This window comes from Rosa rugosa, chromosome 1, assembly GCF_958449725.1.
Source record: "Rosa rugosa chromosome 1, drRosRugo1.1, whole genome shotgun sequence".
Lineage (NCBI taxonomy): Eukaryota > Viridiplantae > Streptophyta > Magnoliopsida > Rosales > Rosaceae > Rosa > Rosa rugosa.
In genome coordinates, this window is record NC_084820.1 from 59,632,021 (window position 1) to 59,655,530 (window position 23,510).

Below are 23,510 nucleotides of genomic sequence, written 5' to 3' on the forward strand. Positions count from 1 at the left end.
TAAAATCTAAAAATTAGAAAATAATTTAAAATCATTGATGATAATAAGAAACACTTCACAATATAACACTTTTCATCTAGACAATGAATAAGAATCTTTGAATCTCTTTCAAACCAATTGTTGAGATGATTATAAGCGTTTTACAAGCTACCTCTCATGATTTGATCACTTTGAGCAACCACAAATAAAAAGGCAACGAAGAATGATATCCCATATTGATTCTTAACTAGAATCAAAGTACTACTCCATCATAAGATGAATTCAAAGTACGATTCATTGGTGTTCTGGTAAAAAGGCCAGCATTTCCATCATTTCAAAACGCACTGCATCATAAGATCATTAAGATGGTTGGATCATATCCCACATTGATTCATAACTAATTAAAATGATAATGGTTTTTCCAGACATCACTACCAGGTTACCATAATTGCATGAATATTTGTCTCTGAAGTCTGACTCGATCACCAACCATCGCTAAGATAGGAACATCTGATTTATTTTTTTAATATGAAAAGGGCATTCTCTATTTCTCTAAGCATAGAACTAATTAACAATGGAATTATGGAAATGGAGTTGGTTAATAAACATATATAAGTGATGTTGGAAGCAAGCTAGTTAGAGAGCACGTCATGGTTTTGCTAATAACATCCTCGATCATGATTGTTTCATAGCTGTTGGCTCTGTGTGAATTTTTATTTATTTATAATTAAATAAAGAATTATACGAGATTAATTTATTATAAACAGTTGTTATATGTAAAATAGAGGTCTACACTCAACCTCAAGGACAAAATCCTCCTTTCAACTCGAAGGAGAAGTACCAATGACATGTTGTTCGCTTTATCAGCACAATTTTCTTGTCGTTTCACTCTTCACTCTTTTAGTCACATATATATTAGCGTGCAACGTTTGGAAAACAAAATTGTGTTTGAAAAGTGATTGTCTTTTGGTTGATATAGGTCTCCAAACTACCTTGTAGTCTTCCCGCCAAAAAAAAAAAAAAAAAGCTACCTTGTAGTCTTGTACTAAAAAGCCATAGTGGTGCAACCTAAGGCTCAGAGTCCACGATGTTATTTCCACTCATCGCTGCTTTTTCGAGATAACTTAAGTCTAATATTGGTAGGGCGTTTAATAGTTAGATAAAATTTAATTCTGTTTACCTGAATTTGGTATTAAATCCTGCCTAACTTTTTAGGTTGATATCACTACAAATTACAAAAAGATAAAAATGTAAATCACTAAAAGTAAGAATCTTTCTCATTTAACAAAAAATCAATGCGTCTTTGATGAAGAGATCAAAAGAAAGATCACCAAAAGATGATTACAAAAACAAAATATTAGTCAAAGAATGTGGAGATAAAAACACAAGCATGCATAAAACAAAACAGACAGAAAAGTTGAGGAGAGAGACAAAGAAAGATTAGAGAAAGAGAATATTATTGGGTAAGCGGACCCCCACCATTAATAACCCGCACCCACACCATGTTTTCTCCACCTAATACACATGTCCACCGTATATTATACGCTCTCGCATATACTAAGCTTCCCCAACTCCTCTCTTTTTCTTCTTCTTCTTCTTCTTCTTCCCCAAAATTCCACTCCTTTTCTCACTCAAGCTCTCTCTCCTTAACCACTCTCAACTTCTCCCAACTGGGTCTGTTTCCATTTCCCTCTATCTGAAATGGGTCTCTCTTCATTTCTGCTCTGGCTCTAATCCATGGGATGTGGGTTTTCTGTGGGCTGTAGCAATTAACCGTTAAAAAGTGACTGCTACTTTCTTTTTTGGCTTTTGGGTTTCATATAGGGTACCACACTCTGCCTAAAGTTTCTTCCTTTTTGACATTCTAGTTCTGGTCTTGCTCAGTCAAGCTTTGGGAGTGTGCTAGGGTTTTTGGGGTTTGTGGGTTTTGGTCTGGATTGATTAGTTATGGTGAGGAAGCATGGATGGCAATTGCCTGCTCACACCTTTCAGGTATCTGGATATCTCCTCCACTTTGTTTCTTTAATCTCAATTTGGTTGAATGGCTGTAAATTTTTGTTCTTTCCATTGTAATTTGATTAGGTTTTGGTTGAAATACTTGTTTGGTGAGGTGGGGTTTGTCTCTGAAAACTAAATTTAAGAGTCTGATCCCTGTTTGGGAGTGTGGTTTTTCGAATTCCTGTAAAAGGTTGAATCTGTATGGCTGAATGTTAGAATCTATATAGCTGACATTATTAATCTTAACTATTAGTTAGGTGCTTGAGGTGTGCTTTTACTTTTTTGAGGAGTATAGGGGTGAAATATGCAGTATTTGGTTCGCATTTAAGTGAAAAGGAAATGTGGGGGTCTTCGAGCTTATGTTTGTTTAGGCTTGTTTAATCTTGGACCTTTGACATTTATTGTTCCCTGAACATAATGGTGGTCTAGATGTTGGTTGTGCTGTATTTCACTAAATGTTATCGGAAAGCTTTTCTGTTTTATGATTTATGCATATTTTTCTAGATACTGGAGGATCATCATTTTCTTGTTTTGTCTTGTTTTATTTGTTGTGCTTCTTACCAATTAGTTTGTTGAATTTTCACCTCAACTGTGCTGTTTAATTGATAGGTTGTCGCAATTACCGTATTTTGCTTGTTAGTGGTCGCATTCTATGCTTTCTTTGCTCCTTTCCTTGGAGGCCGCATCTGGGAATATGTTCTGATTGGAAGTTACTCTCCGGTGGTATGTGAAATTATTTAACTTATGTGCAGTAGTATTTTATTCTATAAGAAGTTTCACATTTTTATATGCATTCATTGTCTTTATAGACATTTAGAAAACCATAGAAGAATAATGCCATTAGTTTTTGATTCGAAATTTAGCACTTAACCTGTTCCACTGTATCAGTGTGAAAAAGAGTCATCTGAGGACTAATAGTAAAACCTTGGCAAAGAGTCCGTGCTCCTGAGTATTATAGGGTCAAATAATGATTCTCTGTCATTTATCCAGTTGTTGGAAATGCAGTTGAGAGCTTGTTTTCTGTTATGATTTTTCTATCATGTGTCCAAATTTGATTTTTTACTTCTTTTCTTTAAATATATAAAGCAAGGAGGCCAAACTAGATTAACTGGAGATAAATTGATTCTCTATTTCATAATGTCAGTCACCTTTTGTAATGCTTTACCACACTTATCGTGTATTTCAATCATGATTATTTGTAGCACCTTACCTTTTTATTTCTTTCTTATTCCCATACTGTTGTTATGGCATTGCAGGCACTTCTTGTCTTTATTCTCTATGTACGATGTACTGCAATAAACCCTGCAGATCCTGGAATTATGTCCAGGTTTTACAATGGGGTAACCAATAGTTTTAATGCAAATCATGGGCTATCAGCAAAAGACCTGCCAAGAAAATTTGATGACGGTGCAACTGGAGCCTCTTCTCCATCATCAGTCTCCAGAAGTTCAATAGCAGGAGCTAACTCTAGTAGGAAAGGCTCAGTAGGAGATCTAGGTGTAAATATTCCAGCTGAACCAACAGCCAACAGCGTTGGAGGAGTTGGAATCTTATGTGCCTTGTTTGTACATCAAGATTGCCGCAAACAACAGGAAGGGGCAGCTGAGCATCAGGGTGGTGAAGGTGGTGAAGAGGCTTTGTTCTGTACATTGTGCAATTCTGAGGTACTTGCATCATGAACAGTCTAGGGCTATTATTATTGTTCCAAACATTGATCTAGTTGTATTAGGCTATCATGTGTTTCTTTTCGAAGCTAATACTCCCAGTACCTTGTATGGGAAGTCGTGAAGCTGCTTCCTTTTTCCAAGAACTAGCTAAGCACATACTCAATATTATGCTCTCATATACTCTCTGTCAATAGATTCTTCTTAAATGAGTTAGTTAAATAGTCATGTTCCAAATGGATTATATGGTCTTTAATAGTGGCCATATGCTGATAAGAGGCTAGGACTATTTAAAATATTGTTACTTTTCATGTTGTAGGTTCGCAAGTTCAGCAAACACTGTAGAAGTTGTGATAAGTGTGTTGACGGTTTTGATCACCACTGTCGGGTATTCAACTCTTCCACTTTCATGTTGTTTCGATTGTACTTGTTTTGGGTGGACAGATCTTAGTGTTCTTTCACTCGAAAGTAACATCAGTAATTATGTTGGTTTGCAGTGGCTTAACAATTGCGTGGGGCACAAAAATTATGTGACTTTTATAAGCCTGATGGCCATCAGTCTTGTTTGGGTAGGTATTGGTTGCAGTCTGATAATTCTTATGTGCAACAATAATCATGAGTACTAAAGATGCTCTCTCTTTCTATTTCTCTTTGCCCATATTGGTCCAGCTTGCTATTGAAGCTGGAGTTGGTATTGCTGTACTAGTGCGCTGCTTTGTTAACAAGAGAAGCATGGAGGCAGAAATTATTGATAGACTTGGAAATGGTTTTACTCGTGCGCCATTTGCTACAGTTGTGGTACGTACTGGATTTTAAATGCTTTAACTACACTTGGCATCCTAATCTTTTACGAGTATCAATTGCAGAAGGTTTCCTTTGCTAACATTGGGTCCCACTTTGCCCAGGCTATTTGTACTGCAGTTTCTATTCTGGCATGTGTACCCCTCAGTGAACTGTTTTTCTTCCACATGATATTAATCAGGAAGGTCAGTACCTCTGGTTGTTAATTTCATTTTTCATCATGCCATGGTTAGTTAGGACGGGTTTAAGAGAAATTTTATACTTTGGAAGTATGTGACTAAATGTTGGGTTGGAATTCTAGTAGTACCAGCCTACAGATGGGCAGAAAGGTGAAAAGACAACTATCAGAGTAGGAGAGGCAATTTTTTCAATAGTTATTCAAGTGAAATAATCCTGTTTCTCAAAATTGTTTATTGGAATTAGGGTATTACTACCTACGAATATGTTGTGGCAATGAGAGCAATGAGTGAGGCACCCGGAGGAGATGTGGATGAGGCTATCAATAATATCATGTACTCACCAACTGGATCAGCTACAACCGGCTTGAGTGGTGGAAGTTCTTTAGGTCTGCAATACAAGGGTGCATGGTGTACCCCTCCAAGAGTATTTGTGGATTATCAGGTACTTTAGTATACATTTTGTTTCTTGGTTTTGTATTTCATGAAAACAATTTACTATGATTCAAATTAAATGATCTTAGGCTTACAATATGCATATCTTTGAAACCTCTGATAAAGTGATAAATTACACTTCCTGGGTGGAACAACTTGGAAAGGAAAAGGGAGGATATGAACTTAAAAACATGTACTTAACTAATCATAAAGCATAGTTAATCATATATCTATTTATTTTCACTAGTGGCTTGTCCTTCGGGTCCTCTTCCTATAATTATTTAGTCCTCAGTGTCTTGTAAAATTGGGTTCTGGAATTGGCTGCATTCTCCCATATTTATGTTCCCACTTTTTCGTCTGACATTTTCTTATTATTTTATGCATGATAAAATGGATATTTATATAAATTTTACACTTGACACAAGTTTGGCTGCATTAGGATGAAGTTGTACCACATTTGGAGCCTGGAATGGTCCCATCAACTATTGATCCAGATGCAGCTGGAACTACAGAACGAGAGCAAAAAGCTCCAAAAAGGCCTGTTCGTATTAGTGCTTGGAAGCTTGCAAAGCTAGACTCCAATGAGGCCATGAGAGCAGCAGCCAAAGCCAGGGCTTCATCCTCGGTTCTACGACCACTTGATAAACCTGATCATGAGCGTAGCTCAAGTGGCAATATGAGTGTGAGGAGTAGTGTAAGCACTGATACTGGGACAAATAGAGAGATGAAGAATGATCTGAGGTTGTCAAGAAACTCTTATGCGCCAAGTCAAGGTAGCCGAGATGAGTATGAAACTGGAACTCAAAGCATAAGTAGCTTCAGTAGTCCAAGCCATATTCATGAAGCAGTCACACTTAGCCCTCTACCACAGGGTCAAGGTCTTGGTCCTCTGGGACGTTTCAGTGCAGCCACTTCAGTCCCCAGCTTAGTTCCTGAACGTCCATTACCTTCCAGGACAACATTCCCCAATGTCAATCAGACAATGTCACAGCCCTTGGGATTTGATGAAAAGATAATACAGAAGGGTAGTACTGATCCTATGATGCTTTCTGGTCCACCTACTTCTCTTCTCAGAGACGTCAGAAGGACATCAGTTGTTTGGGACCAAGAAGCCGGAAGATATGTCTCAGTTCCTGTATCGGCTTCTGAAGCTCGAAACAATAGGTCATCCATTCCAGGATTATCAAATCCTAATGCAGAAACAAGCAATCTTAGAAGGCCAGTTATTCCGCCACAGGAGGCTTCATCTTCCGCAGCGAAGCCTCCAGTGCAACAAACAGAGAAACTGATGTACACGGGAGACTCCATATTCTTTGGCGGTCCACTTTTAAGTGCACCAGTTAGGGATAATTTGAGAAATGAAAGGAGTTCGGGTTCAAGAGAAGGCCAAGAGAGGGCAGCACTGAACTTGCCTAGGGAGTCTAGATTCAGACGTGATTCTGCGTCAAACCAGCTTCCTGTGTTTGTCCCAGGGGGATTTGAGCAAAACCCTAATTTCGGGTCCGGTAAATAATGATTCGCTTATGACCTGAAGTTCAGACAAATTTCTTCCTCCTCTTGACAGGGCACAGTGGAGGGGTTTGCAAGTTTGAAACTGCTGATGTGAACTACACTTGATCCCTGCTTGGCTGCGTGAAATTGTTGCGAACAGAAGTTTCTCTCAGGGTTCAAGCCATTCCTTTGATGAAATTCTGAGTTAACACACCGGCTTTAGCTGAGGTTTGTAAATGAGGCAACTTAGAGGTGGTTCTTGCGCTTTCTTGACATTGTAGCCTAATGATTCCTGTCTAGCACAGCTCCATTATGCACTGAAATTTTTCTATTATCCCAGTAGGCCAGTAGTCTACCACTATTCAGCTGGACAACATGTGGATGTAATTTCTTAGATTTATCCCATTTACTTTATCATTTTTATTATTTTTCTTCTTTTACTTACAGACTTCTCTGTTTCCCTAATGTTCAGAGAGTTTCATTTTGGTTTGTTGTTGTTGTTGTTTTTTTTTTTTAAATTTTTGAATTGATTCAAATGTAGTAATGTCTTGTTTGGCATGTAGGTGATAGTGATACATAGGGTCCAGTAGAGTGGATGAGCTCTGTTCTCGAACCTCATGTCCTAATCACATGACGTACGAGAAGGGCCAGTTAGTCACATGAAGTGTTTAAATCTTCTGGGTTTAGGGCATGAGGTCCTAATCACATTAATTTCCAATTTTACCTTCAACTTTAACCCACCTTTTTCTCAAAACCATTGTTTCCCTACAAAATTTCCAAGCTTTCATTTATGCCCATCTCCTAAAAACGCATTCTTTTGTACACCCATTTGCCCAAAATCGAATTTTTGCCTCCTCAAGGACTGTGAATCGTTTCATACACTGAGTTCTTATAAATGGGTCGGGAAGATGTTGACGGCAGGTGCGATGAATTCTTTTTCGTTTGCAATTTGGGGTTTAAATCGACTCCCCATGCCAACAGGTGCAATATCCTCACACCACCAGAGGCTTATTTGCCATGGGAATGGGATTTGGAGTCTCGTCGACAACGTACCCACAAAATCTGCGCGGCGATGGTGAAACGAAGTTGCTGTATGTCGACATGTACATGAAGTATGTGGAGAGCATTAAGAATTTTGGGGCTAAGTAGGGGGGGAAGAAGAAGAAGGGTGGTCTGAAGTTGAACTATTGAAGATTAAGATTGTTAATTCTTCTCTGAAGGTGCGGGAATATGATCAGTATATGTCGCAAAATCTGACAAGAAGGAAGACGACTCAGGTGAGGAGTTGAGGATTGCTTGCTGAACATTTTTCCAACAATAGGGGGTAAAATTGAAAGTATAGAAATAATTTTTATTTGTTGGGTCTACGTAGAAATTTGCTGGTACATTTAGAAATATCCTTACTTTTTGGTCCGGGAACACACTTCATTTTCACGGTATAACAATTGACTTTTCACGATGATTAATTGGGGAATGTTACTATTTATTATGGGGAACACTGATACAGCATAAAAGTGGCACTACTGGAAAATTAAAGGAGAATATCACAGTTCTGCAATTACAAAGTTACCCTGTGAGATTCTAAGACTACAGGGACATGAATCATGATTAAATAAAAGAATCTGTTAATAGTTGAGGATGACCGATGACAAGTGGACAATAGAGTAAAGCAGGCCGTTTTAGTCTTTCTGCAGCTTCCAGGTTAACAAATTTAATATGATATCCTCAAACCAAAAAAATAATTCATAAAATCACATCGGTTGAAATAATTAAAATGCATTTGCTTACAAATACAAACACGGAATTATAAGAGAGACTTACGCCTATTGTTAAATCTTTTTACAAATAAAGTAAAAGTTACTTTTCTTTTCCATACCGATTTGGGGTGTGTAATAAATCCCAGACTTCCGGAGAAGGAGACAAAGCAAAAGAACCAAGCTTTTTTGTTTTTGTTTTTTTTTTGGTAAAGGGCAAAAGAAGCAAACTTGGATAACATCAACTAGACTAAAATATGCGTGTATCATCGTAAGCATTGTAATCAAAACACAGTAAGCGTGAAACGCATTTGGACACAACGGGCCAATATTGTCGCTTTCAATCATGCTCAACTCCACAAATCCATAAATAGAAACACACCAAGCTCAAGGTTCTCGCTTCTCCCTCACTCTCATTCTCATTCTCTTTTTTTTCTTGCATGTTTTGTTGCCAAAAATGAGCATCCATCGCCTTGTTCGATCCAATCTCACAACCCAGGTATCAAATCTCACAAACCCATTTTGGTTTTTGCGATGTTTGTCCAAGTTTTTTTTTTGTGATTGACTTGTGAATATTTTTGTTCTGGGGGGGGCAAGTTGATGAATTGTTAGAACCCTTTGTTCATCATTTTGTGATTTTGAGATAAAGTTGGAATCTTTTGGCTGTTTGATCACTTTGTTGATGCTTTCCTGCTCAGAAAATGTTGGAAGCGATGAGCACCGCCTTTGACTTTTCTCAAAATTATGACTTTATCTGAATCCTTGAAACTTTGTGGATCAGAGTGTAGAAATAGTTTATTAATCTTATTTCTTTTCTTATCCAGAATTGGAGAGAGAGAGAGAGAGAGCTCCTTTTTTCTTTATAAGCAATGATGACTTTTCAATGCACTTTGGAAAAAATTAAATTTTTGACTTTCTGTTTGGTTTCTGAGAAAATGTGGGAAAGGGAGGACTTTGATCCAGGATTTCCAGCTTGTTTTAATTTTCAAAAGTACCTGATTGATACAAAAAGTTTTGTGTTTGTGGAAATTGGAATTTACTGCCCTTGCTTAAAAGTTCTTGTTGGTATATTAATACACTTCATCTTCAGCTCTCATACCCATTTGGTTCCCAAGTAAATGATGTAAAGGAAATGTATTCAAATTGTTTGGTCTCTATGATTCGGAAAGCAGGAGCGCTGTGCTAGCCGAAAATAATCTCTATTTCAAAGAATTCCGTGTAGCTGTTTCCTCATTAATGTAGAGGGATGGCTCTCCCATTTTTTTTTTCTTACCTCCAAATGCCCACAGAGTTGAAATTATTCTTTTGTTTGTAAGTTAATGGCCCCATTCCTGATGATGGAATCTGATTTTGTGTACGCATATACTGTTTATGTTTGTTGGAGCAAAATCATAGGCTGTATAAAAACATCACTTCAAAATTCTGCTGTTCGTTCATTTTGATAATCCAATCCATGCTTACCCATCCTTGATAATGTATGCTTTTTCGGTTTACAGCTTAGGTCATGTATAAAATATGTTGCTGCCTCAAGAAGTTCACAAGAGCATCTCTTTTTGGCTCCCTCTCTAGCCAGATTCTATGGGACTAGTGCAACATTGCAAGCAGAAGAAGGGTAGGTGGTGTTTCTATGTTAATTATCTACACTTTAACCTTCCCAGAAGAAGGGCATGTCAACTGTTCTAGTTTACTTTTGTTATAGCGTATGCATTTTCATATGTGTTCATGAGTCCAAGACAATCCAATCTAACACATTTATTGATGAACTCAGGTTTAAAGGGCATGACATGCTTGCGCCCTTCACAGCTGGCTCCCTAAGTTCTGATGTGCATCCTTTGGTTATAGAGAAGTCAGAGGTAAACTTCTGTCTTCCTAGTTGTGTCCTTTAATTGTCCAAACATTCTCTCTGAAAATAAAAGTAACTGGTTTACATCTGTGCCTTTTTTTTTTTTCCTTTTTTCCCAGAGCTGATTTGTTCCAGAGTCTTTTAACTGATTTGATTCTTGGTTTCAGGGTAGCTATGTTTATGACATCAATGGGAAGAAGTATCTTGATGCTCTTGCTGGTCTATGGTGCACAGCACTAGGTTTAAATTTTTTTGTTTCGCATTACTAGTTTTTTCTCAGCTTCAATTGGTTTCTTCTTAAGATGTTCCATTGATCTTAGTATTCTGTTATTCACTTGAAACTGCCGTAAGTCCCTAAAAGAATTTAGGAGTGTCTTTGCCAGTGCATTTTTCATTATTATGTTTGAATATTATTATCTCAAATAGAAAGCAGAGAAAAATAACTGTCATCACCAAGTATGTCAAGCTATGATATTCCTTAAAAAAGTTGGGAAAAGTTTCAGAGGACACTATGAGTATACGTATAAGTATGTCCATTTCTTTATGGAAGTTCTAGGAACATCCTTCTCTTGTTCAAAACCTCTTGAGTAGGACCAATGTCCATTGGTTCTCTTTGACCAATTTTAAACCCTGTACTTGACTTCATTGATCCCCATCTCACTAATAGCTTTGCCTGACCTTACCAGTGTAAGTTAGTTATGCATCAGGCATTTGTCCAAAAGTAATTTTGAATAAATTTCCATGACATCTACTTATGTATACTAGTGCTTGTTTGTTTGTTCATTTGTGAAAGTACTTGAATTCAAACTGTTGATTGTCAAAAAAAAATATTTGCAGGCGGAAATGAGCCTCGACTAGTGGAAGCTGCAACTCGACAGTTGAATACCTTGCCATTTTACCACTCCTTTTGGAATCGTACTACCAAACCTTCTTTGGTATTATATTTTATAACCTCCCTTGTATCGAAGTGAAGGTTTATATGTTAATCTGTGATCATAGATTCCTTGCTGCTACATGCTTTGCATTATGCTTTCAAGTCCAAGTTGGATATTTTATAGACTTTCATTGTATTATTTAGAAAAATCATTCTTCATATCTGTACTCTATACGTCACTGCTGCTACAAATCTATTCAGTGCCATAGTTGAAAGATGCCTACATAAATTGCTTGCAGCTCATCAATAACAGGAGTTCTTTTCACTTCACAGGATTTGGCAAAAGATCTTCTGGAAAGTTTTACAGCTAGAAAAATGGCAAAGGCCTTCTTTACCAATAGTGGATCCGAAGCCAATGACACTCAGGTTTGATTAGCTTATGTGAGCACAATTTGATTCCATTTACATATGTATATGATGGGAAGTAAACTAATGTTACAAATTCCCTTTGCATGATAACAATGATGTAGATTTCTGTCAGGATTGTTGAGAGAATAGGATTAATCAAATAAGAATGTCTATCATGATGAGATAAATGAATGAAGGACATTGTCATCTTTCTTCTTAGAATACAGGCGGAACTCTTAAGACTTGTTCAATTTGGTTCCTGTAAATATCAAATAAAAGTTTGAAATTCGAAACACTTATGAGTTATGACACCCAATTTTGGAGATATCTCAGTTACCCTTCGACCTAAATCACCCACATTTATAACAACTTCAAATTCTCTGTTTGATCAAGAGCTCAAAGATGATGATATCTATCACTAATCAGTCTGATTATTAATTTATTTTCATGTTCAAGTACTTTGTCAAAATCCTGAGATAATGTCTCTATAACTGGAACTATTTTTCTTTGCAGGTGAAGCTAGTTTGGTATTATTATAATGCACTTGGACGTCCAGATAAAAAGAAATTCATAGCTCGACATAAATCGTATGTTCAGTTGTTCACTACTCAATTAATTTGTTTTCTCCTTATTTTCTCTGGTCATTGTACTCAAGTCCTTTGATGTTATCTTTGTATTATGACAGGTACCATGGTTCAACTTTGATATCAGCAAGCCTTTCTGGGTATGATACATATTCTAGTGAAATTTCAGGAAAATATCAGCCTTCAGTTCATTAACTGTAAATTTCTTTTCACAGCCTTCCAGCTCTGCATCAAAAATTTGATCTTCCTGCTCCATTTGTATTGCACACGGATTGCCCCCATTATTGGCGCTATCACCAGCCAGGTCCTTTTACTTTTCACTGGTTTAATCTTTCAGATTCATATTCGACCAGTTCTAACAGACTTTATCTTGCTAATGGATATGACAGGTGAGACGGAGGAGGAATTCTCAACCAGATTAGCCAATAATTTGGAGAATCTTATCCTCAAAGAAGGACCAGAGACTGTAAGTTATTCATAATATTCTCTTAAACCCTTGCACAGATAAAATCATTCTACAAGTGCAGAGAATACTTTATGTGCCTGACACATTTTATTACCTTCAGATTGCTGCGTTCATTGCCGAACCTGTCATGGGTGCAGGAGGTGTGATACCTCCCCCTGCAACTTATTTTGACAAGGTGAGCTTATAGTAATTAAGAAGCATGAAGTACTTGCAAACGTTTCATGACCATATTGCTCTCCTTTTAAACTGGATAGGGATGAGACACTTCTTCGGTGTTCTGCACAATACATATTCAAGGTTCACTATTTAAAAATGCTTATCCAGGTTACATGGATATGCTTACAAATAGGTGCCTGAGCTCAAATTTAATTTTACTACTACATGTTGTGTAAATTGTTATAGTTCCATATTATATGGTTCTGTATATAAAATTAAAAACTCACACTGGTTCCATGAAATTCATTCATGTCATCAAGTTCTCTGCAACTCACTATATCAACTGAAACTTCTCGTATAAGTTATTTGATACTTATTTGTATACTTGTTTTCTAATTGCTCCATTTGTAGATTGAAGCATGGTAAATACAATTGTAATTTTTAGACCATTTGACCCAGTAGTGTAACAAGTCACTGCTGATCTGGCTATAGATCATTTGCTATAATTTGGTATAGATAATAGATTGACTCAAAATCAGCACAGAGAAAAATGTTTTGCTTGGAGTAGACATCAATGCATTGGTCATGTGATCTGCATCAATACGTTTCATCTGAAAGGGAAAATCTTATATGAGAAAAAGACCTCTATGATGCCCAGTTGCTACTTATGCTATGAGCTCCTTCTGAGAGTGTGTTGCTATACGTTAAACTGATATGGTTTAAAAAAGATACAGTGGTAAAGAAAATTGATGTACTAGTGTAAAAAGCTTTCAATTTAGGTTTGTATTAGCTGTTATTATTCCATGTAAAATACACATGACAGTCTGCTACCCTCCAAATTAGGTAGTTTTAATGGAGATATCATTTTGTTTTTGATGCAGATTCAAGCTGTTGTCAAGAAATATGACATTCTATTTATTGCGGATGAGGTATGTTATATTCTGTTCCTTTAATGTTTGAGTGATATTATATGTTGGTTACTAAGGTTTTGTTTCTTTACTTCTCAAGGTAATCTGTGCATTTGGAAGACTTGGGTACATGTACGGGTGTGATAAATACAACATAAAACCAGACCTTGTATCTGTAGCCAAGGTAAGTAAGGATAGTGTACAAATACCAAGCTGCTTTCTCCCATCCCATGACGATATTCATTTTTCTCATCACTCTGGTGTTGGATATCCCAGGCACTTTCTTCTGCATATATGCCAATTGGTGCTGTTCTTGTGAGCCCAGAAATTTCAGATGTCATACATTCTCAAAGCAGCAAGCTTGGTATGTTGGCAGCTGTATGAAATTCCACCCGTTGTCATTATTGTTGAGTGACATGAGTTCTTTGGTGACAGGTGTATTTTCTCATGGGTTCACATACTCTGGACACCCTGTAGCATGTGCCGTTGCACTTGAAGCGCTCAAGATTTACAAGTGTGTTCTCATCTCTCTTCTAAATATTCAAAAGTAAATTTAAGTATCTAGATTCCGACTTCCCAGGATTCAAGACAATTAGGTTTAGAATCTGGAGGAAGTTGCTGACTAAATCACCAAAATCTTTCTGTGAACCCTGTAAGTATGTCTGAAAGGAAAAGACTTGAGGTATAAATCCAGATGAAGACTAAGCTATTAAGTGGATGAATATGGCTCCTCCCTTTTCTTTTTGATACTTCAATGGTTTGTTCTTTCAGCATATATTAAAATATGCAAGTTGAACCAACCAAGTTGCACTTCGAGTGACAAATCTTATACTTGATTGTTGTGGCACTGCTTGACTTGGTAAATTTATAAGCATAAAGAGCTTAGAAAGCATATTTTATTTACTTAATATACTTAGAAATCGGAAGGAGTCCAGTATACTTCAACCTTTGTTCTATTGTTATACTATTGAACCATAATCCTTTCACTTGTTGTAGGGAAAGAAATATTGTTGAACAAGTAAAGAGGATTGCCCCACAGTTTCAAGATGGCTTGAAAGCGTTCTCTGATAGTCCCATTATAGGAGAGGTATATCCTGTTCCTTAGTTTTCCAAATTATAGATGTCACTAAGAGAAATTATGATCACCGAGATATTAACATGGTAGTGCTCATGTCATTTTGCAGATACGGGGAACTGGATTGATCCTTGGTACAGAATTTACAGACAATAAGTCACCTAACGACCCATTCCCTCCTGAATGGGGTATGTACCATTTTTGTATCATAAGGAAACACAGATTTCAGTTCATCTAGCATGGTTGTGTTTAGTTTTTTGTGGGACATTTCCCAAATTATATGATCTCTGTCCGGACAGTGGTATCTAGTTGAGACCAGAACCATGTTTTCGTATTGATATGGCTTACTGATAATATGCGTCAACAGGGGTTGGAGCATATTTCGGAGCCCAATGTGAGAAGGAGGGGATGTTGGTACGTGTTGCTGGTGATGCTATAATGATGTCTCCACCATTTATAATTACTCCTAGTGAGGTTGATGAGGTAAGCTCAATATGATTCCTGTCCCCCTGAAAAGAATACAATTTGAAGAAAAATTCTGAGCCAGAATGTATTTTGATTTTCAGTTAATAAGCAAATATGGGAAAGCATTGAAGGCTACTGAAGAGAGGGTGAAGGAGCTCAAGTCTCAGCAGAAGTAGTTGTTATATACAATAGCTGATGATGATGGTGAAAAATATGTACGACTTCATGTAAAGAAAAATCCATTCGCTGTTCTCCTTTCTTTCCCCTTGTTCCAAACTCTGTTTTATGAGGTTGATATATCTAAATAAACCATTTTGAACATTAAGTTACTGTTGGAGTTTCTATCTCTCCTTTTTTGTTAGTTATACATTCTACTCCGCGAAAATGAAATCGATTTAAGCATTGGTACATTGATAGATGCTGACTTCGTGATTAGCAGTCAAAACGCTGTTATTGCAGAGAAGGGTACCTCGAGAGGATTAATAAGTTATAGTTCTCGATCAGATAGTGATTGCATACAAATTTAGAAACATATTTTACAAACTTAACAGATAGTTGAGGACGACAAAGAACAGGAGAAAAAAATCTGCAAGGAACAGCAAGAACTAAAGTGGCATAGCCTGGTAATGCCTTTTAACTCTTGGATTGTTTGTTAGCTTTTCTTCTGGCCCGCTTTACCCTCGAGCTTGGAGATGGCTTATATCCTTCATCATCGTAATCTTTTTTATCCAAGTCCCTAAAAGATTTCTGCAGATTCAAAGTAATCTCAGGAACTACAGGATAGGGAACTGTGTGTGTGTGAACCTTATGCATCTGAGAGAAAGAGGAAGGGAGACAGAGAGAGTTGAAGGGTACCTCGCTTAGCTCAGAAAAGCTCACAACATAGAAGGTGATAGCTGCAGCTGCTACAATACCCAGAACAGGAAGACCAAGTTGCTGCAACCCATCCATATTTCTGTACTTTCCTCTCTCAGACTACCTTCTTTTCAAGCATATATTTCTAGTGGTCTTTGAGACTCTGAGAGTGGATAAGGTGCTCTATCAATCATTCACCACTGTGGTTAAATATGTTTCAGCTGTCTCAGCAAGTTCGGTGTTTCTTGCTTGCAAATGCTACTAGCGTTGTTACAATATTCACTAAAAGAAACAAATCAAAAGACGAGTTAAAATAAATTTCAAAATATAAACCATCCATGTAAAAACAACAAAATTACCCCTACCACGTCAGGACTAAAGGAGACACAAGCACTCATTTTCTCATATATACAACATTGAAAGCTCCAAAAAAAAAAAACAAGGCTCCTAAAAAGAAACATTGAAAGTGTCATTTTAAACCGTCTTGACAGTGATTTCTCTACTTCTGATACAACATATTCTAAGTGTTTTCAAATGGTTCATCAATGGTTGGCAACTTGGTTTTCACATAGCTCGCGTACTCATCATAGTCCATCAGATTATTCAGCTCCTCTTTGTTGCTCATTTCTACCTTCATGATCCATCTATCTTCATACGGGCTCCCATTCACCTGCATAATAGTGTCATCACAAACAGATAAAAACATGAGAGACAACGGTGATTGCTTGAAGTAACATATTAAGAATCAAACCCTATGGCTAAAATTCTTGCAATTCATGCTTAATTGGGATGAGAAAGATTGCCTATATTCAGTCCCTATCCCCAATTCCTCTACAAAAGTTTTACAATATTACAAAGGAATCGACACAGATTGGATGAAAACTTTATAAGTGGATTTGAAATTGGCAACAATTCTCACCCAAAGAGTGATGGTAAATTTTTATGACCCCAGGGATATGCGACTTTGGACAAGAAATCATTTGATCGATGATGGTCGAAATTGACAAATGGGCTACATGTTTATGCTGTTGTATACTTTATGGCAGCATAAACATATATGCCAAGACAATGTCAACTAATACTGAGATATTGAATGAGAATATATGCATACCAAAGCTGTAGAAGTAAAGAAGCTGTTGATTTAGACTCTCACTAATGATCAGATAGTCTTAAATGATTAACGAAAGCAATTGCATGTGCTTACCAAAGCAGGAGAGGTACGAAGCTTTTGATTTACTTCAACTACATTGCCAGAGAGAGGAGAGTGGAGGCCCTTGCTGGCTTTGACAGACTCAACAGTACCACATCTGGTGCCAACATCCCATCAACTCTCGCCCACTCATGCGATTTGGCATACTTTAAACTCTTCACAACTGAAGAAGTGAAGATACACATAATATATAGTTATATATATACAGCTTAAAAATAATCCATTTTTAATCATTATTTTGAGGAATCAGAAACATATATATGATTGAGCCTCGATCTCAATATCTATTTGACATTTCTGCAGACACTAAATTACTTAAGCTTGCTGTGAGTGTGGTTTTTATGCTGCAACACTCTCTCTTAGTGAAAGAACACTCGACACCAAAGCTGTTTATGTTTTAACTAATTGTAAATTATCCCGTTTGGCAGTGCTTATAGGAAACGTTTTCACGAGGACTTTTAATTACTAGTTAGAAGCACATAAAATCTTTTGTTAGAAGCACATATATAGAAGCTTTCGTTAGAAGCACCTAGAAGGTTTTCACTGCTTTGGTAAAAGACTTGGGAAGTGTTTCCTGAGAAAGCACATGAGGTACTCGTACTTCTCCAATTTCCAGAAAGCACTAAAAGCAGATCGACGGAGCAATTTCATGACAGAAGATGATGTACGTCTTATTTATACAGACAAGATCGAAACGCCATAAAACAGAAACCAAAGATTTTTATACAAATTCCATAACAAAACATACCAGAAGAAAAGCCTCTAGAGGAAGGAATTGAGGTGTTCATGTTCATCAGATACAGAGAAGCCCTCGTTGCGCAAAACATACTACTCAATACGTACCATCACTCTCTGTGCGACTGTGCCTCTCGGAGTCTTATATATAGTATAAGATATTAGACATGGTAGCTGCTGCACCGCTACAGTAGCTTCTTACCGTCGTTGTAACTTGGCTTGTGGACAACACGTGTATAGAAAACTCTGTGTTTGGGAATGACGTGTCAACTAATGGTGCATGTTATCACTCATCATCACAGAGCCAATTTTAGTACGTACAAGGCTCGAGCTTGATGAGGAGACTTCAGCCAATATTGCTTTAAACGATTCATTAGCAACTTCTCATCTTAATACTAATCTAGGAATCGAATCTATATATCAGTTGTTATTAGTTATTAATTATTAGTTAATGAAAACCAGTCGATTTGGTTATCATAAAAAGCTCAAGTATATAAGAATCCGGTCTTATTCCCAATGATCGACGTCATCAATCATCATCTTCATCTGCATCTTCTAGGTAGGCAACAGAGAGGTAAGGCCCAAGACCAGAACAAAAATATCACCAATTAACCAACCAAAATAAAAGAAAAATTTCAGAAACCATAAATGTTATTATAGGAAACAGGAAATTAACAACATTAAAATAGGAAATGACTAGTGCTGGAAAGAAAGAAACTTCGGCACACATATTTGAACATGGCATGGAATTGAAGATGATGAAGAATACTCAGGAAAGAGAACACTGATACAACTTGATGTGGACATCTATTGGAAATTTGGAATGGTATTAATTACCAGCCTTATATTATTTTTCATTTTTTCTTTTCTGAGAGTTTTAGATGGTATATATCTAGGAAAAATGGTAAAATGATCATAATGCAAATTTTGATTAACAAATATGTTCAGGAAAAAGCTTCAAGCATAAATTAATTATAAGTTATAACTAAGTAATCAACAGTTCAGGAAAAGAGTTAGTAAACTAATTAACAAACATGGCAAAAAAAATGTCGCGCGCTGCTTAATTTGAAATTCATCCACTAAGTGACTAAACTATATATACCAGCAGGGTTCCTAGTTGCTTCAATATTTTTTCACAAACATGAAAGACAAAGATGCTAAGCAAACGCCTCAGAGAGACAAATATGAAATAGCTAAGCAAACAAAGTTAACTCACTACAAATTAAGAATTAAAAAGATTCTCGAATCCACAGTTGCTTTGTGAACTTTGTATATAATCATTTGTTAGCCTAATCTTTTATGCACTCGTGTCTAGTGTTCATTACGTCTAAGTCTGGCTCAAATAGTGAAATTAGCAGAATCAACCATATAAAACCGCCTGAAATCGTATTCAAGTAGTCAATTATTCATATTTGTTTCTTGACGCGAATGTAAGCATCCATTTATATGTTGGAGAATAATATATAGCTCATCTATGATCAACGACCAATTAAGACTGCCGTCTTCTTTTTTGATTCCGCCAAATTTTGAGTAGTTTGGTTGACTTGGTTTCCAACTTACAAGTCTCAAACAACTAGTCAAACATGTTTAGCCGGCTAGATTTGATTAATCTTAAACATTCTCTTCAATATATAAATACTTGCTAGCTAGTCTCCTATTTTGTGCCAACTGTCATCATGTTTTCGAATTGCTATATATGAATTCTAATATGGAATTCTCATTAGATGGTCAGATATTGGGTTCTTTTATCAACCTCTTTCACTGTTTGTCATATATATATTAACTAATTTGGTAAAAGAATAAAGTCATAGTTAATCACTTTTATTAAAAGACGGAGGTATTAGGCCGAATTCTAGTATATATCGTGATTTTATAATTGAACAGTGCATTAAAGTAATTGATTGGTTGCATGAACGACGAAGTCTAGCTAAGAGCAAGTGCACCCGTAGTCAAGAAAAGGCAAAGTCGAGAAGTCAAGAATTCGACCAGTCAAGCTACTATTCACTGCCACTGGATATGGGTTTACACCAGTTGTTTTTCTTGCCCGGTCAACACTGTTCACACTTACTGTTCACAGTATAATAAAAATCAATAAGTACAAATATAAACATCGTTGTAATTACATCATTATTTATCAACTAATTATTTTAATTATAACGAAAAACAATTACTACAATTAAAACGATATTATAATTACCCCATAATTTATCAAGACATATTTTACTATAATGGAGCAATAAGATTTATCAACAAATATAAAGGTCATAATTTTAATAAAAAAGTATCTCACCGTTTTACAATAAAAATCAATAAATACAAATATAAATATCGTTGTAATTACATCATTATTTATCAACTAATTATTTAAATCATAACGAAAAACAATTACTACAATTAAAACGATATTATAATTACCCCATAATTTATGAAGACATATTTTACTATAATGTATCAACAAATTAAATGATTTATCAACAAATACATACCTCATCAACCGCATTCGAACCGCTCTTGTATCAATTTTTTGCTTGCCTTAATGCACAATGCCACTCATAGAGTTCAACCTTCAAAATTTTCCACCTTCCTTGCAAAGAGGAAGCTGATCGGCTCTGGGGCCAATTTGCGACAAAGTGTCGTTTCACGCACATCCATAGCTCGTTTTTTTTTTCTGATTTGTGCCCACCGCCGGATCTTGGCTTACAATTTTCCAAGACTTGCACAATTGAACATCCTCCTCATCCGTCCATCTCCTTTTGTCTTTGATATTATCATCTTCACTTTGATCTCCCTCTTGTCCGGCCACTGGACGCGTGTTTCCCCTTTGTTCAGCCATATTGGATATAAAAAATTTTGGAAGATGAGAGCTATATGAAGAGGAGGAAGCACAAAATTGGGTCACTATGAAAGATAATTTTTTGGGTGTGAGATGTAAAATAAATGGTAGGTATTTATAGAGAAATGTTTAGAATTTTTTAAAAATTTTTTAGTTACCGTTTATTAACGTTACAAACATATATATACATGTTAATTGTAAGCCGTAGGATTGCCCATTTAATTGAAATGAAGGGCTGAGATTTCATGACCGTTGGGATCAGAATTCAAACATATATATATATACATGTTAATCCTCAGCCGTAGGATTGCCCATTTAATTGAAATAAAGGGCTGAGATTTCATGACCGTTGGGATCAGATTTCAAATAGGACCAACGGTTGGATTCCACGTGGCATGCTGACCCCCTCTCTCTGTCGCTATGCGACAAGCGACTGGACTTAGCTTCGATCACGTTGCGGCGCCACGCGTCGTCATGGTGTCCTCCCCAAGCCAAGGCGCGTCGATGGTTGCTGACAGCGTGCTCACGTCAGCCACGTGAAGGACTGGGCTTGTGTGGCATGTGGGCTTGGTCGGTCATGGAAATAGTCATGGAATTGACTATTTCTTTGGTTGTAGTCATGAAGGGGTGATGTTTGCCTGGGCAAGAATCCTCCGCTGCAAATGTGTTTCTCCCATGGCCGGTCACCACATCAGCTTTTTCTTGACTATGACCAGTCAAGGTGAAACCAGTGCACTTGCTCTAATAGGTTAGGTGCGATTAATGATGTTAAATTGTACATTTTGTTGAAGTCTGACTAAGCATTGCCTAATGTACAAACTACAAAGGATCGTCCCCCGCCCAATAAAGATGGTTAGCAACAACCAAAACAGCGTTATGCACGCAAAAGGAGCTGTTGTTAGGAACTTAGGATAGTGAAACACACTGTACAAAAGGCTTTTGTTAATGTGTAAAACAATAGCTTGATGCTTCACAAAGATATAATCAATACTTTTGAAAAGACTGAATTATCTCTAGAGTTAAACCAATAATGAATGAATGTAGCAAATTTAAATGCACGTAAACATGCAACATGCATTCCCACTTCGCACATAACTAGCAATTATTCACAGTACGTACCATTAATTTGCAGCCAGTTGTTTTTGTACCTTTTTTTTGTACATGTAAAGTAATTAATTATCAGCTAATTTTGATACCACATGCTAATTTCCATTTATTAGTATTACATTATAGGTAGACGCAATGAATTGATATGCTAATTCTTCTCGAATTAACTTGCTCATGGTTGTTTCAGACTTTCAGAAAGTTGAAGCCAACACGTAAATTTTCAAACTATTATTGATATATGTGTGACTTTAATTGTACTATATCAGTTTGTTTCTAAATTAGGAATTTCATCAAAGACATGAACCAAACATTTCGCTTATGGGATAACTTAGATAAAGCATGCAATTAATCATCGGTGTAACCACATAGCAATAAAAAAAATCACGAAATTTTACTACATTTATCTTCACATCACAAAATGCTTCAAATCATATACTTAAGTTTAATAGGGCGAGTGAGGTCATGTTTTCTTGTTAAACAAGTTATCATTTATTTTGTTTAGAGATAATGAAGAAACACATTTTGCATAGGTTGGATTTTATATCTTAAGGACTCAAGCACGGATTTAATCAAAAATATATTTCACTCCACTAATAATTTTATTATACGTATGAGCCAGTCGTGAAGAACATTTATTCTCATACTTAACATTGAAAGGTGTGCTGATTGCATGTTCGGCCTACCATATATGTTATGTTATAATGGAATATAGCAGAAGAAACTACATTTTTTTTTTATCAAAACGCAAGAAGATCGCAAGAAAGAAAGATGGTTCAAAAATACGTGTAGGACAATTGAGAAATTTGATCTGTTTAAAAAGTTAATGAAGACTGAAGCCAAAAAGAGAGGGAAAATGTCGTAATTGGGCCAAAGAAAGACAGCGGTGGTGATGCTGGCACGCCTGGAAGGGCGGTTTGGTCGGTCGGGATATGGCCGCCACTCTGCCCACTCACAGACCTAGAAAGCCAATATTTCTTTTTGTATATAGAAAATGACTTGTTTGACCTTATATCTGGGTCTATTTTCTCACAACTAGCATTATGATAATTCAGACTTTCATACATTTCCAAAGAAAAAGAAATCAGAATCTATATATAGGGCCACTTGAAAAGGAGACGATGAGTTATATCATGAGGTAACGAGGCTCATGCCTTCCCCACTCCGGTGTGCATCAAGAGAAAACTATTACAACTTATATGAGGTCAACGATTTGTTGCTTATACTTGCGGATACTCATTGTGTCGAATTAATTAAGTGATTTTTCTTTACATATATAATAAGATGAAAAGCCTTGCGAAAATAATTAATTCTATTAGAGCCGTAGGCATAAAGGCACGAGAAGGTTTTCTAAATTTATTGTATGATCATTGTAAAGTCATTTTTACAATGGTTTCTTGAGATTTCTCGATGCAGTTTGTCCAAATACTTTCAAAGATAGATTGATACTTATAGGGTCATTGACATGTTCCTCAATTACATAGAAGGATACATATTACTAGCTTTTTGTGCATTTATGCAATATCAAATGAGTTATTGTTTTCTGATCAACATGGTAAACAATTCAAGAGTGGTACAGATTCGTGAATAAAGTCAATGAATATCTTAAAACAAACGAGATGAACGACAAATCAAATAGTAGTTACACACACAGCTTTGATGATTCTTGCATTCATTTGAAGGGTTAATCAATATT

The 23,510-nt window shown here is 36.4% G+C and overlaps 3 protein-coding genes and 1 pseudogene across 3 annotated transcripts; 2 read left to right on the forward strand and 2 right to left on the reverse strand.

Moving 5' to 3' along the window:
• The first annotated feature begins 1,524 nt into the window (after positions 1 to 1,524).
• Positions 1,525 to 7,033, forward strand: LOC133725782 (probable protein S-acyltransferase 19). Its single transcript, XM_062153162.1, has 9 exons — positions 1,525 to 1,971; positions 2,587 to 2,700; positions 3,234 to 3,641; positions 3,961 to 4,029; positions 4,139 to 4,210; positions 4,311 to 4,439; positions 4,547 to 4,627; positions 4,866 to 5,063; positions 5,493 to 7,033. The coding sequence occupies exons 1-9, from the start codon at positions 1,927 to 1,929 to the stop codon at positions 6,564 to 6,566; spliced, it is 2,190 nt and encodes a 729-aa protein (XP_062009146.1). The 5' UTR covers positions 1,525 to 1,926; the 3' UTR covers positions 6,567 to 7,033.
• Positions 7,034 to 8,632: 1,599 nt separating this feature from the next.
• On the forward strand, positions 8,633 to 15,402 carry LOC133725783 (gamma aminobutyrate transaminase 3, chloroplastic). Its single transcript, XM_062153163.1, has 19 exons — positions 8,633 to 8,797; positions 9,795 to 9,910; positions 10,067 to 10,151; positions 10,309 to 10,381; positions 10,979 to 11,076; positions 11,349 to 11,441; positions 11,937 to 12,010; positions 12,109 to 12,147; positions 12,223 to 12,311; positions 12,397 to 12,473; positions 12,574 to 12,648; positions 13,511 to 13,558; positions 13,638 to 13,721; positions 13,814 to 13,901; positions 13,973 to 14,051; positions 14,534 to 14,624; positions 14,722 to 14,800; positions 14,980 to 15,095; positions 15,179 to 15,402. Exons 1-19 carry the CDS (start codon positions 8,756 to 8,758, stop codon positions 15,251 to 15,253), a joined length of 1,521 nt encoding a protein of 506 aa, XP_062009147.1. The 5' UTR covers positions 8,633 to 8,755; the 3' UTR covers positions 15,254 to 15,402.
• A 152-nt stretch (positions 15,403 to 15,554) lies between these two features.
• On the reverse strand, positions 15,555 to 16,188 carry LOC133725785 (uncharacterized). Its single transcript, XM_062153164.1, has 2 exons — positions 15,933 to 16,188; positions 15,555 to 15,824 (listed from the first exon to the last, which is right to left on the reverse strand). Exons 1-2 carry the CDS (start codon positions 16,026 to 16,028, stop codon positions 15,711 to 15,713), a joined length of 210 nt encoding a protein of 69 aa, XP_062009148.1. The 5' UTR covers positions 16,029 to 16,188; the 3' UTR covers positions 15,555 to 15,710.
• A 264-nt stretch (positions 16,189 to 16,452) lies between these two features.
• On the reverse strand, positions 16,453 to 17,930 carry LOC133731770 (glycine cleavage system H protein 2, mitochondrial-like; annotated as a pseudogene).
• Positions 17,931 to 23,510: the final 5,580 nt, after the last annotated feature.